Here is a 14,434-nt window from a genome sequence, read left to right as displayed (position 1 = left end):
CAAAATCTTATGTTCGTACTTCTGTATAAACTTAAAATATAACAATGTATTCTCTATTTTTAATAAAACTATTTGGATTTAATGCCAAGCCAGTGAAGAATATCTTTAGAATCACATTTTTTTAAACGGCATGCTTTTATTTGTGCTCTCTTTAATCCTTTTATGCAATGTTCTGCTGAACAATGACGCCAACGAACTTGACGACCATTTCCGCATGTTACACTGCATATACTCCAATTGCTCCAGTCATCCCACAATTCACTCTCTATAATATTTGGAAAGTGATTTATTTTGTTAATAAAAAAATTTTAACTTTAAAATAGATTAATAATAGATTTATATATACGTATATAATAGATATATAATAAATCAATTGATTAAAAATAATAAATATTAAGTACATACTAGGTACGTTTGGAAGTGCATAAATCTAAATGAATAACTTCATTGTTTACTTACTATTTTCAGTAGGATGTCCTATATCCTTCAATAAGTTAGTTTGTTCCTTTTCATGTAACTCCATGCTCATTGTAGGATTTTCATAAAGTAGTTTATTTAAATAACTAAGTAATTTGCGCCGACGGTTTGTTAGACTTTTACAGTAAAATGGACTATCATAACATCCTTCATCATTTCGTTGTGGTATTATTTGACCAAACTGCATCCAACGTATACTAAATGAAAATTTATTTCAAATTATATGAATTGCGTACTTTCACATATCTGATCTTTTTGTTATTAAACTCAAGAACATACAGATTAACTTTCTTTTTAGTATCTGCCTGAACTTTTTGTAAAACATTTAATTCAGCAGAGAAAAGGCTGACCTCTTGATTATCACATATACTAATTTCATAAACTTAATGTTAAGTCTCATAACTAGTATAACAACGTAATCAGTAGATAATAAACAATTGTAAAACATACATGGCTTGATATAATTTTGTTACAATATAAAAAAAATATTATTACCATTCATGAATTGCATTAGCATTCGAAGGATTTGAATTAAACATTAGAGTATTTTCCTTTGATTTAAAGGTACACAACTCTCCAAATTTAATACCATTATCAGACTTTTCTGAAATAATGCATACTAATAACAATGTAGGTAATAAATACATATTACATTAATCGCTCACAATGCTTCATCAGTTAAATGAAATTATACATTAATAGGATGAAATAAATCACATTTTATTTGACAGTTTCACCTATATATGCAGGATATGTGATAGTTGTATATACATATAGTATATTTAGTTAGTTAAAATAAAACAATTGACTGTGTTCATCAATTACTACTACTAAGAAGTATTAAAAGCCAGAAAATAGCAATATGAAAGATGCTATCACATATCGATATTATAAATACTAATTAATATTTAAAAGAGGTATAATATAAAGCAAATATTATTTCACTTATAGAAATATGTTTGGATAATAAAAATATTTTGTGATTAAATTGATATAAAAATATAAAAATAATATATTCACTGATGAATTTGATCTCTCCTAATTTAACATATGAGACAATATAAATGTGAAATATTTTATCTTCAATTTCTTTAATAATTCCTATCTCATTAAATAAAAAATACATAAAATTGTACATTATTTCTACATAATTATTAATTTATCCATTTCACGTTGTTATATTTGGATATTTTATTGTGATTATTTATTCTCTTCATAATTTGAAACTAGTTCAAACATAAATATATTAATCCTCGCACGCTATTGTAAAATTTCGTTCGATAATACCAAACGATGGTAGAAAATAGAGAAACGTGAGAAAGATATTTTGACGGAAATAATACTAATAATATAAAACAATTATATAATTATATAATCAATAGCAAAAATTTATTTTATGTTCTTAACTGTATATCCCTCTCTGTGTGTGCATGTATGAGAAGCTGTATTTGTTCTCATTTGAATAACTTTAATACATTGTGTATATATCACACCTTTTTATACAAAAATACCCAATTTTTTAACCTATTAAAGACATTTGTTTTAAATCACAGTTTTAAATAATTATGCTAAAGAATACTTATAGACGGAAGAATGTTTTATTAGCACGTCCATTTGGAATTTGTCCTTGAAGCCTTAGTCTTCTAACTGCTTCTCTTAAATGTTTTGGTTGTAAAGGACCTGATTCCTGATGAGCTTCCATAACGTCAAGAGCTAATTTAATAATCATATTTGAATTAAAGGAAACAGTTTAACTCATTAGAGATGTTAATAGAAGATTTAAGTATCACCTTCTTCTACTATTTCTCCAACGAACACTTTTGCTATACCAGACATAGCGATGACCACATTCTGTGACACTGAACAACCTGTTATAGTTTGCATGATCTGGAATATGGCGTATAATTTATGAAACACATTAAAAAAAGACATAGTATTATAAAAAATGTAAGAGAAAAATAATTACTCTTTTTATCGCAGCTTTTGGAAAAGCTGCTCTTCTATACATTTCATATCTGTCCAATTGATCCTCCGTGAAATTTGACACTAGTACTCTTTGAAGAAAAAAAAGTATTTTATCTATGTATAAAATAATATATATTCAGAAACTGCAAAAAATATAAGTACATACTGCATCCTTTCTCTTTCTTCTTCTTCTAATTCTTTTTTACTTTTCTCTTTACTTTCTCTTCTTTCTTTAACGCTTGTTGGATTTGCATGAGGCAATACTATGTCATTTTCAAATATATCTTCCCTAGCTTGTTCTTCTTCTCTACTTTCAATTTCATGTTTAACAATTTCCAATTGATCTTCCAATTCTGTGACTTCGTCGCATAATAGATTAGTTTCTATTTCTTCTCCATCCGACTGTGACTGTGAACTCATCGCATCAAATTCTACCTAATATTATGAATAAACGAACGAACAAATAAAAATATACTAGCTTAGCGATATAACATCCTATTAACATACCTTAACTTGTATATTATCAACATCTATCGTTTCTACATCTTTGATTACAGAATCTTGCGAAGGGCTAACTTTTTCTTCCTTTACCTCAACATTTACATGCTCGTTTTCATTTCCAGAGTCTTCTTTTCCAAATATATTATCCATAATGTAATAAGATATATCGAATTACAAATATTATAAATTTAGGGCTTCTCGATCAGTCTAAAAATTAAAAATTTCTTGTATTTGTCTTTGGTTTAGGTTATTTGTATTTGTTTAGGTTATTTACAACTAATTGAATCCTACAAAAATATATTATTTTAGGTTAGATTAAATATTATAATAATCACCTTATGAAAAGTTTAATCTAAATATTTAATTAACAAGCATAACCTAATAAATAAGTTATAAAAAAACTCTGTAAATCTATGCACGTTTTCCAACAATGGTCTTTAATACCTCAATGTGATATATAAAACACGTTACCTTGCATAAGCACTGTTTATGGTTTAATTCAAACAAACCCGCCATACTTTTCAATAGGTAGGACGTAGACTATTAAAAAATGACATATTAATTTAATACTATAGATCGTGAAATACACAATAAACTCGAGAACGTAACTTCTTTTCTTATTAAATAATGTTATATAATTTTTGCTAATTTTTTATTATTTCAATCTGTAACAAGATTACTTGTATACAAAAAATATAAATAAATATTATAATAATAAGTCGTGTAAGATTTAGTAAGAATATAGAATAAATGTTTACTCTCCGAATTATTGAATTATCAACTCTAATAATATAAATTGCATTATAATGATTAAAATATCGCGTTTATTCTTATATACGGAAAATAAAATAATGTAACTAAAAGTTTTGATTTTTCGTTAAATCTATAAATATATATTTGTATAAAAAGATTTCAATTATTTTAAACGTATCGAAGCGAGTCGGAGTATAAGGAAGTCTAAATCAAATTGATCCAGGCATATCGAGCCACACGTGTTTCTCATTTTTCAAACACAAACGAATTTATACCATTGAAAAATGTAAAACTGGAGAAAAGTAAAATTTTAGAAAAGTAACATCTATGTGATATATCGCTATGAAAAATCTATAGAAACAAGCTTAGATGTAAAATGCATACATATTTCATTGTTCAATGGGAATATTTTTAGGAATTAAACGACGCGAGGCATCGCAACGTGGCGCCAGCTGGTGACTGAGTAAAATTTAGTCGACAGTGTCGCGACGCCGCGACGTATTTGTCAATACCAGATCGTATTCACGATTTTCATAGTTTGTTGGTGTTCACAAAAAAGTATCGCGCAATTTTATCAAGGCAAGTGACTCTAGTGATCGAAGTAAAAAGAAATATAATATTGGATACGAATCGATAGATAATTGAATTGAAAAGTAAAGGGTACTCGGCGCGGGGAAAAGGGATATCGAGAACTGGCCGGAACTCGGGACGATAGCTGGTGGCTCGGTAGGTCTGTAGTCTGTAACTCGGCCGAGTATATTGTCTATCTTATTCGAGGGTCGAGGGGAGAGCGGTGGTGAGTGAGTGGAATACAGTGAAATATCAAAGATCGAGAGTAACATCGTCGGCAAAGAGTTGACTCGATTCTAACGTCGAAGCATCGAATACCGGGCCTACGAATGCAGTTTCAAGACGGAGTCGCGTATTAAGATGTGAGTACGGTGTGTCTTGGAAAATACACGGCGTTCGTTGCGTACCGGATTTCACGAGAAAATTATGGCGAAAGGAGAAGAAAGGGTTTCGTTGCCAGCGAGCATTGCATCCGTCGCGACAGCTCTTCATCGAGCATAAGACAGTGGAAAAGATTGTCCTCGTAGACGGTATGAAAAACTGCCGATACAAGCAGAAAATATTGTAAATTTACATTGAATTTTGCACAACACATAACCCTTTATGTATGTTCGCGCTTAATCCGCACACACGTCTCTTCATACGCATACTATCATGCGCTTTATCAACAATGTCATTCTAAACTTTTGTGCTAACACACCTATGTATATATACCGTGATAGAAACGCTACTGAAAAACCGGTCTTGTCTTTTCAAAAGCTCTCCGACTTCTCCTTCCTTGATCTCGTTCTTCCACGGAAACGTCATTCTCGTCGTTTCGGCTTCAAATTTTATTTTATCAACCTTCATTTTTCAATCGTCCGTACCATTGCTAAAAATACATTCCATCTCCAATAGACGTTTCTTGTCTTATTTTTTTTCTTTTTATTTTCTACAAAAGCTACTCCATAACACACAAACCACGTTATCCGTAAGATGATCTGATATCCTTTTCGTATCTTCTTCATAATTTCCATATTTGAACGTATTCGTTTTCATACCATTTTTACGTTGCAGAGAATGTATTGCAAGAATGCCTTTCTGTTACTTTGATAAAATCTCATTGATCGTAACATTATTTCAGTGAAAGGAATTTCATTCTTGTTGATCTATTTTACGATATAAACATTCTTACTATGTCCTACTACTATTCTTACTAAGTACAAACAAGTTGCCGTTGTTGTCATATAGAAATTAAGGTGCCGTCTAGATTATCATATTATACCAGTCGGTTTTCATTCTACTCGTATCACCGTATGAATTCGATATTCGATACTATTAAAATATTTCTCATACGATATATTTTCAAGGAGAATTTTTTGAAGCGACATCGTTCGTTTCGGAGCGATGCTCGCCATTCCGAAGGGATGTGCGATTTGAACGTACGGATTTAGTTCGAAGGTATTACATTTACGTAGAGGCACGCGTAAAGGGAGCGGCTGAAACTAAAGGTAGAAACGTAGAGAGACGGTCGTTGGCCGAAGGAGAAACGACCCGGCGAGTCTTGCTCGAATCAACGGAGAAGAGCCTGTTTCGCTACATAGGGAACGCATACTTCGTCGCGGTTGCCTCTGTTCAACCTGCTAGCCTTTCGAACCGAGCTTCGCGAGCAAACGATAACGTTGCTTTACCACGCGAACCAACTTACATACATATCTACTTTTTTCAATTTGTTCGTAGTTGATTGAATTTTCGCTAATTCCGTGGCGTACGGTTTCCGTCGAGACGGCGACGTACACGAAATAACGCGCAGCCTTTTCTGTAATTTTTCTTCGATCAGATTTGCAATCAAACCATCAGCTCGTGCACAGATTGTGTAAAAGTATTAAGTTACAAATGAATTTCGGATCAGCGTGGAGAAACGGCGTTCGCATATTGAAATTGCGTATGTACGTAATAATACTGTAGATGCGAAAGAAGCATTGCGATTTGCGACATGAAAACTCGACGAGCAAAGTACATAGTCACGTGCGAGATATAGAATATGTGTTTACGGCGATCGGCATTGCAGAGGTCAATATACCGTTAGAGACACCGCGATATTCTCCTCTCTTTCTTATTTCGTTGAACGCGTCATATCGCGCCGACTTACCAATCCCACGTCTTTCATTTTTTCTTTTTTTTTTTTTTTCTTTAACGCAAATTTGTCTTATCGTGGGAATGCGTTATTAGATAGCACATGATACGATACGATCGCTAGCACTCGGACTTCCTTTTCTCATCCATTTCGACCGAAAAGTTTTTCCTTTTCAACCGATACACCGTTATTTGCATCTACCCGACTTTCGATTTTATCCTCTGTTTACAAAGGTCAGAGATTGTTACCTTAAAAGACTATAAGAACAACATTGTAAGGAAATGGATATTTTTAAGTTGAAATTATACGCTTGGAAACAGGATCGTGCCGATTAAATTAAGTCGTGTTTGATGCGCGACAGATAAACGATAAATATCGATATCCCGATACTTTACAACGATTCTTTACGAGTGTCGACGTATTAACATTTAAATCAGTAACGTTACAACGTTTATTTACATATTGTTTTCTAAAATTAACACGATAGAGCTTGGTTACTTAAATGCGACATAGCGTCACGAGCGTATCGATCGAGGACGATATTTACTCGATGTTTGCAAAGTCTCTTATTATGCAGAGATCTGTCATCAAACAGCTGAGATTATATTGGAATTAGTAAGGAAAATAGAGGATCGTACAACGCGCTAACGACAAAGACACATTTACGCGCATCTCTTTTCCTTACGTTGTTCGATATCAATGAGTTTAATGTTACACGTGACGCTACGATTAAGCGTAAATGTTGGTTTACGCGAATTCGCGCTCGTAACGCTTTACAGTTTAACTAACATCGGGTCCTTGACTCTGCCGCTCCAAGTAAAACCAAGTTTTACGTAAGCACTTTCCATCTGCGAAGGTACGAAAGCGATTGGTGAAAAATGCTGTCTCGGCTGGAAATTCGATTGCTTAGAAATGTCGCTCTGTTTCGGCCAATATATACATATATATATGTGTGGAGGCTTGACGCAAATATTCCCCAGCTTTTTCTTCATTCGTGTGCAAAGATCAAGGGAAAGGTATATATATATTAGCCAACGCATATCGTGTAATAGATTTGGACTTTTTTTTTCCCCATAAAATCGTACTTTATTTATGCATCGGATAACAATAACGGATTTTGCGTAGTTTGATCGTTAACATTCAAATTGCAATTGCTGTACATAAACAGCGACCATTTGGAAATACTCGTAGGATAAGCACACCGATGCGAAGAACGATAAAGTTCTGAATGTCTTTATTCTGCAGGTGCGAAGAGGCTACAGAAGTGGAGACGCATCATCAGCAAACGGCAGCAACAACGATGGGCGTCGCCGAGGATGAGACACCGTCCTCTTTGACTTCTCATCCTAACCCTAACGTTAACAACTCCAACCAAGAAGGTACGTGTCAGAATTGCGAGGATCGTGGAAATGCGTATACCGAAATACAGATAAATGCCGAACATAACGTACGTATAAACGAAATTCGTGAAATACGGCGCTACTCGCACGATCAGATTATTTTTGAATCGTACAGCATCGAAGATATAAATTGGTAGAAGTATAACGATAGAAGGATAATTACGTTTAAGAAGTTTTATATCTTTCTTCCGGATTCGCAATCGACATTGGCCACGGTTCGTGTTAATCTTGCACGTTCTCGCCTTTTAAACCGAAACAAAGCTAAGAAGCAAAATGCGCGCTCATTAATTCGTTTAATTATGATAACACGGAAGCACCGTGGAAAGTCTCGATGCGACAGAACCGTACGCTGCCATTTCTCACCCAACCATCGCCGTATTAAATTTAAAGATCTTTATCCTTTCCTTGTCTCTTCTCTGTTATTAACCTACGTTTCGGTTTCGGTTTCGGCTTTGGTTACTCTAAACGCAGAGAAACACATTGTTTCACCTTTATAAAATATCGTTTGCGTATAAATAAAAAGCTTTTCTCGAATCGTCGCGATTATTTTCTTAATTCCAACATATTTCTAACAATAGACAAACGTTTAGCGGTGTTCTTGCATCGACTCGCCTTTTGAAGGAACAAGGCTTTGAAGGTCGACGAGTCTCGAATAAATAAAACCTCTTTTACGGCGTAGCTACGTCTAAATAGTATTATCGTTTTTACTCAGGATTCGTGGTTCTTACGAAAACAGCTACGTACGTATGTAGACGAGCGTAAAGGTAATCTTTGTGGCTATTGTGTACGCTACTTTACGTCGAACGGACGACGAGGTACAATGGATACAAGTTCTACGCAGAATAGTCAGAACAGAACAGAATGATTCATCGGCGGATTTTTTTACAGCAATCGCCTAAACGATTTCCATGTCGCGTTAAAATGTTTTCTACGGTGTTTTTATAATTCCAAACGGTTTGCATTCTCATTGGCTATTATCTTTTTCGTCTGATATCGAAATTGTAAAACGTAGAGGAAGAGATTATAAAACTGTAGCAATTATAAAGTATTAAGATAAGCTATAGAGATTATAAAGTAATTCGTTATGATTTTTTTCTGTACACACACGTACGTATATCGTTCGATACGATAAACGGTAGTACGTACGAGGATAACTAAATCAAAGGTACAACAATTATAGCGTTTTTTCTATTTCTTATCTTGTGTTCTAGAAGAAAAGGTAGGTAGATAAGTAAATTATTTTTATCGTTATTTAGCCGAACGCTACAACCACGACTGACAAAGTGATCGTTACCAGACTACTACATTTTTTCGACAAACCAGTTGAAAATTGCTTCGTATCGCGTGACCATTCTGCTTGGTTCGTTCATCGATCGCTATGTTCTATACATTGGTAGAGCCGTTTCTAAACTGACACGAACAGACGCATGAGAATTTCCAGGCATATATGTAGCTATACACGTATGCGCCATGTGAATTTTATGCGACAAAAGACATTTATTATCTAAATTGATTTACCAACTACAGGTTTCAATTTTAAATTCTATTTCTATTGTTTTACGAATCCGGGCGAGCGATCTTTCGAGCGAAATTCAAGCTGGTCATACGATACGCGAGAAAGTTGGACGCACTCGGTCCAATAAAACCTAGGAACAAATTTTTATTTACTTACACGCTCCTACTATTTTATTATCGTAATAATTCCTTTCTTTAAACGAAAAAGCTTTTTCAGCATCTCCGGAACATATCGACGCTATTATCAACATAGTATCTGTTTCGTTAAATCGTTTCGTTTATATCGATCGCTTAAATACAAGAACGTTCAAATTTATAACGTCGAGGCAAAGTTATCGATACGTATGTATATTTACGTTTACGCTTCTTTAGAAGGACGAAGAAAATCCATTATACAACGATGCCAACTTTATTGCTTCGTCGCTATTTTTCTTTGCTATATAAGTAGATTTTACTCGATTTGATTCCGGGCGTATATATTTTGTATATTTAATTATACGTATGTATATGTGATTATTCTCTATTGTAAAATTTATCTTGTAACGTATTCTTTCAAAAGAAGACAGGGTGAAAACAATCGCAAGAAACAAGTATTCTTTGTGCCGTGCGACGTATAATTTGTTGTGTAAGGACTATTGTTTTCACAATTTCTATGGTAAAAAAGGAAAGTGTGTAGCTTCCCGTAAATCTTCCCTATAATACGCGGAAACGATTTCATTGCTAGGAGTTTCCATCGTAGACGAGTCACGATTTTCTTCGACAAATTCATCCACAGAATTTAAGAGGGGAAGCGGGAAAAAATCTCTCCATCGTGCTTTTCTATACGTTGCGTTGTATTATTTTTTATCTTTAAAATTTTGCGAGATAAAATAAAGGACGAAACAAACGTTTCGATCGTAAATACCAGATTTGAAAAGTATTATCCGTCGGGCACGATCGTTCGCTGTCGCTGGTTAATGGTTGGTAACGTAGGTACCTTCGAACGGCGAGCAACAAGGTACGCTCGTTCGCGTAGTGCCTAGCTGCACGAAAATCACTAAAATCTTTGACGTAGCCTAGCATTGTTGATTCCTACTACTGTTGTTACTACGCGCACGTTCCAACTACTGTGTTAACGTTATTAGAGTGGAAATCCTGCTTGGATGTATTTACATGATCGCTCTACCGATTCAGCTTTTTCATAAAAATTACCCACCTCTGTCTACGCATTGTTGTAACTACGTCATTTTCAAAATTTTAAAGTCTTTATTCTTACGGTATGATACGATCGGACCCGACGATATATATTTTTAAGTCACCGAAATTTAAATTGGCGATCGTTATCCGACTAGTTCCGTTAACCTCTAACAGTCGTGGGTAACTACTGACAAATTTGCGAGTTGGTATTCGATTTGGCGGAGAAAGTACGATGATAATTGCGTTATACCGTCGATTACACGATATATATTCTTAATTCGTAAGCTAGCAGTTCCGCAATATTTTCACCTGGTATGCGACACGTAGTGGAGCACTGCAGTATTTTAGTTAGGTCGAACTGCGCTTTGAACCGTTGCCAACAACGTCTTTCTCTTTGTCATCCTGGTTTTTCCTCCTCGTCGTTCGAACATTCTGTAACCTCGCCTTTGTATTCGTTTCACCTATGGGTATTGTAGGTCAAGTGTGTATTTTAATGATCACCGGTGTTAACGAAGATATTTTTCCAAGTTACACGATACACGGGAATCGAATAGAAGTCATGTACCCTATGCTCACGATCTTCGCAATATATTACGCTGCAACATTTCTGCTTACAAAGGCAGGGACACTTATGCAACGAAATGAATTTTTTACGTATCTCGTAATCATAATATGTTACTTTTTTCCACGAGAACAAACGATACGGAGGATCGGACGATTCGACGATCTCATCGGTATAAATACGTAAATTCCTTTCGTCGCCTTTGCTCAAAGTTAGCCAGTGTCGAGCGATCAAAGGGAAGTGAAAAGATTTCAAGTTACAGTAGTAAAATTCGAACGAGGTAAAGTTTTTGAAAGAAACTACAAGACCGAAGGAAATACATTAGCGACGCGTTGGAACGAGTATCGCCCTCTTGATAAAGTTTACTCGTACGTACAGAAACGGAAATTCCCGAAGTTATCCGCATACGGAGGGCACTGTCCTTAATGCGTTGCATAACTTACGCTCATTACGGAATCCTCGGTGGCGCCTCTATTTTTATGCAGAGTATACCGTACCCATACTGGCAACCGTTTTACGATTTATTACTGGGATCTCTGTGTCAGTCGCATCTCCTGACTGACGATGCCAATCAACATCCGCGCTAGACATCTAGATTTCCCTCTCTCTTTAAACGTAAATGAATATTCGATAATAGATGTTTATCGACATCTCTTAGAATTTTTGGTAGAAAATCGTATAAATTAATTTCATCAGCGCGAAACGATCTCCGTGTCCGAACTCGGAATACACACATACACACTCGGTCTATCGATTTAACGATAATTGCATATTTTTACTGGTATATATTCGACCATATTTTCAATCATTTGCAATACAAAATCCGAATAAAAATTATGCATAATCATAATATAAATTAAACAACGTCGACTCGTTCGTTTGAATTTTGAAAACCAGAAGAGAGTTAACGTTTCGAATCATCTTCGATTTAACGATACGATGTTTTGGTTTTTTTACTTTGAATGCTTGTACAGCGTTTTATAATATTGAACGTATTTGAACAGTTTGATGCATTTACACTGCGATTGATAGGTGCTTCAAATGTCGTTGATCAACGTGTATTATATAATATTTCTTACTCCTCTTTTGTGTATATTTCTCGATTAGGGTTTCGGCAGAAGCGACGAATTAAATAGAATTAAAATAATTAGTTGCTCTCTTCAATTATATCTGTGCCCATTGTGTTCACGAGCTTTTGCGACTTACGAAAAATATAAACGAATAAAGAGGAAAGGAAAGAGGCGTGAAGTCTCAGTGAACTCGATCGGACACGCTTTCTGTTTTTACTTCGTCTCTAGAACGGGCGGTTACGCTCTTCGCCCGAATAATAAAGACGACTTTCCATTTTCAACGTAAACGATGTTCTGTTGAACGCAAAAAGAAATCGTTGGAAGACCCTTATGAAATCGCGTAGGTGGTTATTACATTGCATTTTTTCAGGTTAATTATTCGCCAAGTTGCCTTCAAATAAAGGTTTTTAACGCGTAACGCGTCGATCTTGAAATTCATTAGCGCTATTTTTGCCGCAAGTCCGATCGTTTTCCAATACCCGAACTCTGGATATTTCGCTATTTGGTACAAGAGCTTTTAATAAGCTCGTTAGAATACGTACGCTGGTAATACGAGTTAAAACAAAAAGAACGATTAAGAATAAACACGTATGATAGATTTTATGGCGCGTTGTGGACGATCACGCGAGCAATATACGCGTATCTAGGAGTAAACAAGGGGGAACAGTTCGAGGGTGATCGGCGAAAAGTCACGTTACGGAGATTACACACTTACGGAAGATCGTGGTTCTGTCTGACAGTCGCATTGCATCAGCCGAGTATCACGCGCTTATCCCTTTTACTCCAATTTTCCATGTTTTTCGCGTCTACCTTGGTTCGTCCACTCGTGCGTGGATCGCCTACGAATCGCGTGCACGCGCGTAAGTACTTCTGTACACAGGCGCGTCACATCTATCGTATCGCAATGTGGAAACACGTTGAACGTAAACGTCAGCACGATGAAACACAACGATGGACGACAACGTGTTGCTGTGCCAGAGAGCGGCAAGTTGTCGCAAATATACCTCCAGCTGTATTCGTTTCGACATTTCTGAACTGTATTCGTTAACAAAAGTGCAGTAAGAGTAACGAAGCTACGCGAGTAACGAAGAAGGAAGGAAAGAGAAGATAAAGAAACAGTTACGAAGCAGCGAGTGCGAGAGGGAGTTGACTGAGGAAAAAGTAGCGGCGTGGTGGGGCAGTTAGCGACAGTGTACCGGTAGTGGTAACGCGGGTGTCGCGGTGTTATGCCGCGGTGAAGGTATACGCGTGCATGGATACACGAACACGCACGCGGATCGAAAAGAGAAAGAAAATAAGAGGGAGGTAGAAGGAAGAAGGCGGCCGGCAGTAGACAAGAGGAGTGGTAGAGGAGCACGAAGAAGCAAGTTGGCAGAGACAGCGTCGAGAGAAGTGGTGGTCGTGGTCGGTCGGTTGGTCGGTGGCAGTTCGAGTCTGTCGTCAGGTTGAGAGACGTGTGGTTAGAATCGACTCGTTGGCAACGTTCTCTCCGTGCTTCTACGTTTTCCTCCTTATCTTCGCTGAATTTCTCGCCAGCCGGATGAAATTGTGCAATCGAGGCCTACGTTCGCCACGTTTCTCAATATGGGTTAAATGGTGTTTTTCGGACGTGACTCGACAAGATCGACGATCCGATTCTACCTGTTGTGAGCAAACTTCGATCGCCTGTGCATTTCCAAGTGAAAATTAGTGCGCGTACCGTGTAAGTCTTTGTCGGAACGCGTTCTACCGATCGAACGACATTCGTTTATTCGCGTACTCGTTTCTCTCGCTCTACGTCCCGTACGTAACTCTAGGAGAGAATCGAAAGGAATATTGTTCGTTGCAAGTAAAAAAGGAAAGAACAGGAGTGGCGGCAAGCGAGCTTATCGGAATCGAACGAACCGTATGCGGCGTCGACGACGACGTCGAAGACGAGGACGACGGTAATATACGTAGTCGCTGATGATAGCGCAACGAAACACGGATAATGCGGCAACTACGTGACCGACCGAGCAACGTTCACCAGTGCGAAAGATCAACCTCGACCTCCAAACGATTTGCCGACAGTGTAGTCTGCAAGAGTTTACGCTTCGGAGGGACAAGAAATATTCAGGAATGCCATCCTTTTCCCTATACATACTTGAAAGACTGTGATGCCGCGAACGTAGAAAACAATTTGTTCGTTCGATTTCTGCAAACGTCTACGAAAAGATTCTTACGTAGGTCCGCGAGAAACCGTTAATCGAGACTAGATTGGATCGAGCGAAGTAGGACAAAGTGCAATAATCCTACTTAAGGACAAATTCGTGCCGTGTATTTCTTCTATCTTTCCGATGCGCGGAAGATC

At 36.5% G+C, this 14,434-nt stretch overlaps 3 protein-coding genes across 8 annotated transcripts in view; 1 reads left to right on the top strand and 2 right to left on the bottom strand.

Annotated features, from left to right (window-relative positions):
* Positions 1-68: 68 nt before the first annotated feature.
* On the bottom strand, positions 69-664 carry LOC141445956 (uncharacterized). Its single transcript, XM_074112197.1, has 2 exons — positions 460-664; positions 69-265 (listed from the first exon to the last, which is right to left on the bottom strand). Exons 1-2 carry the CDS (start codon positions 662-664, stop codon positions 69-71), a joined length of 402 nt encoding a protein of 133 aa, XP_073968298.1.
* Taf11 (TATA-box binding protein associated factor 11) lies at positions 529-13,302 on the bottom strand. 3 transcript variants are annotated; one of them, XM_071999968.1, is made up of 6 exons: positions 12,821-13,302; positions 2,950-3,150; positions 2,609-2,877; positions 2,444-2,531; positions 2,268-2,364; positions 529-2,190 (listed from the first exon to the last, which is right to left on the bottom strand). In XM_071999968.1, exons 2-6 carry the CDS (start codon positions 3,091-3,093, stop codon positions 2,057-2,059), a joined length of 732 nt encoding a protein of 243 aa, XP_071856069.1. In that variant the 5' UTR covers positions 3,094-3,150; positions 12,821-13,302; the 3' UTR covers positions 529-2,056. The 3 variants fall into 3 exon arrangements, with proteins under 3 accessions (XP_071856069.1, XP_071856079.1, XP_071856061.1); XM_071999978.1 differs by lacking the exon at positions 12,821-13,302 and adding an exon at positions 3,415-3,495; XM_071999960.1 differs by lacking the exon at positions 12,821-13,302 and adding an exon at positions 3,279-3,408.
* Positions 4,189-14,434, top strand: part of Trc (Serine/threonine-protein kinase tricornered) — a 39,443-nt gene continuing 29,197 nt past the window's right edge. For 2 of the 4 annotated variants that reach the window (XM_072022776.1, XM_072022754.1), the window contains exons 1-2: positions 7,280-7,398; positions 7,628-7,761. In XM_072022776.1, coding sequence (XP_071878877.1) covers positions 7,295-7,398; positions 7,628-7,761 — 238 coding nt within the window. In that variant the 5' untranslated portion in view covers positions 7,280-7,294. Of the gene's footprint in view, positions 4,797-7,279; positions 7,399-7,627; positions 7,762-14,434 lie in introns of those variants that run through there. The other 2 variants (XM_072022757.1, XM_072022767.1) reach the window with 2 other exon arrangements.

The sequence above is a fragment of the Bombus fervidus genome, chromosome 1 (genome assembly GCF_041682495.2).
Source record: "Bombus fervidus isolate BK054 chromosome 1, iyBomFerv1, whole genome shotgun sequence".
Lineage (NCBI taxonomy): Eukaryota > Metazoa > Arthropoda > Insecta > Hymenoptera > Apidae > Bombus > Bombus fervidus.
The sequence above is the reverse complement of the archived record's forward strand: the minus strand, read 5'-3'. Positions and strand labels throughout refer to the sequence as shown.

Bases quoted from the DNA above. Each gene is read 5' to 3' on its own strand.
- LOC141445956 (XM_074112197.1), bottom strand. From the start codon at position 664: ATGCAGTTTGGTCAAATAATACCACAACGAAATGATGAAGGATGTTAT. The intron at 266-459 runs GTAAGTAAACAA...CAAATATTATAG, and splicing joins AGGACATCCTACTGAAAATA to AGAGTGAATTGTGGGATGAC.
- Taf11 (XM_071999968.1), bottom strand. From the start codon at position 3,093: ATGGATAATATATTTGGAAAAGAAGACTCTGGAAATGAAAACGAGCAT. The intron at 2,878-2,949 runs GTATGTTAATAG...TCATAATATTAG, and splicing joins TTGATAATATACAAGTTAAG to GTAGAATTTGATGCGATGAG. The intron at 2,191-2,267 runs GTGATACTTAAA...TTATTAAATTAG, and splicing joins TGGAGAAATAGTAGAAGAAG to CTCTTGACGTTATGGAAGCT.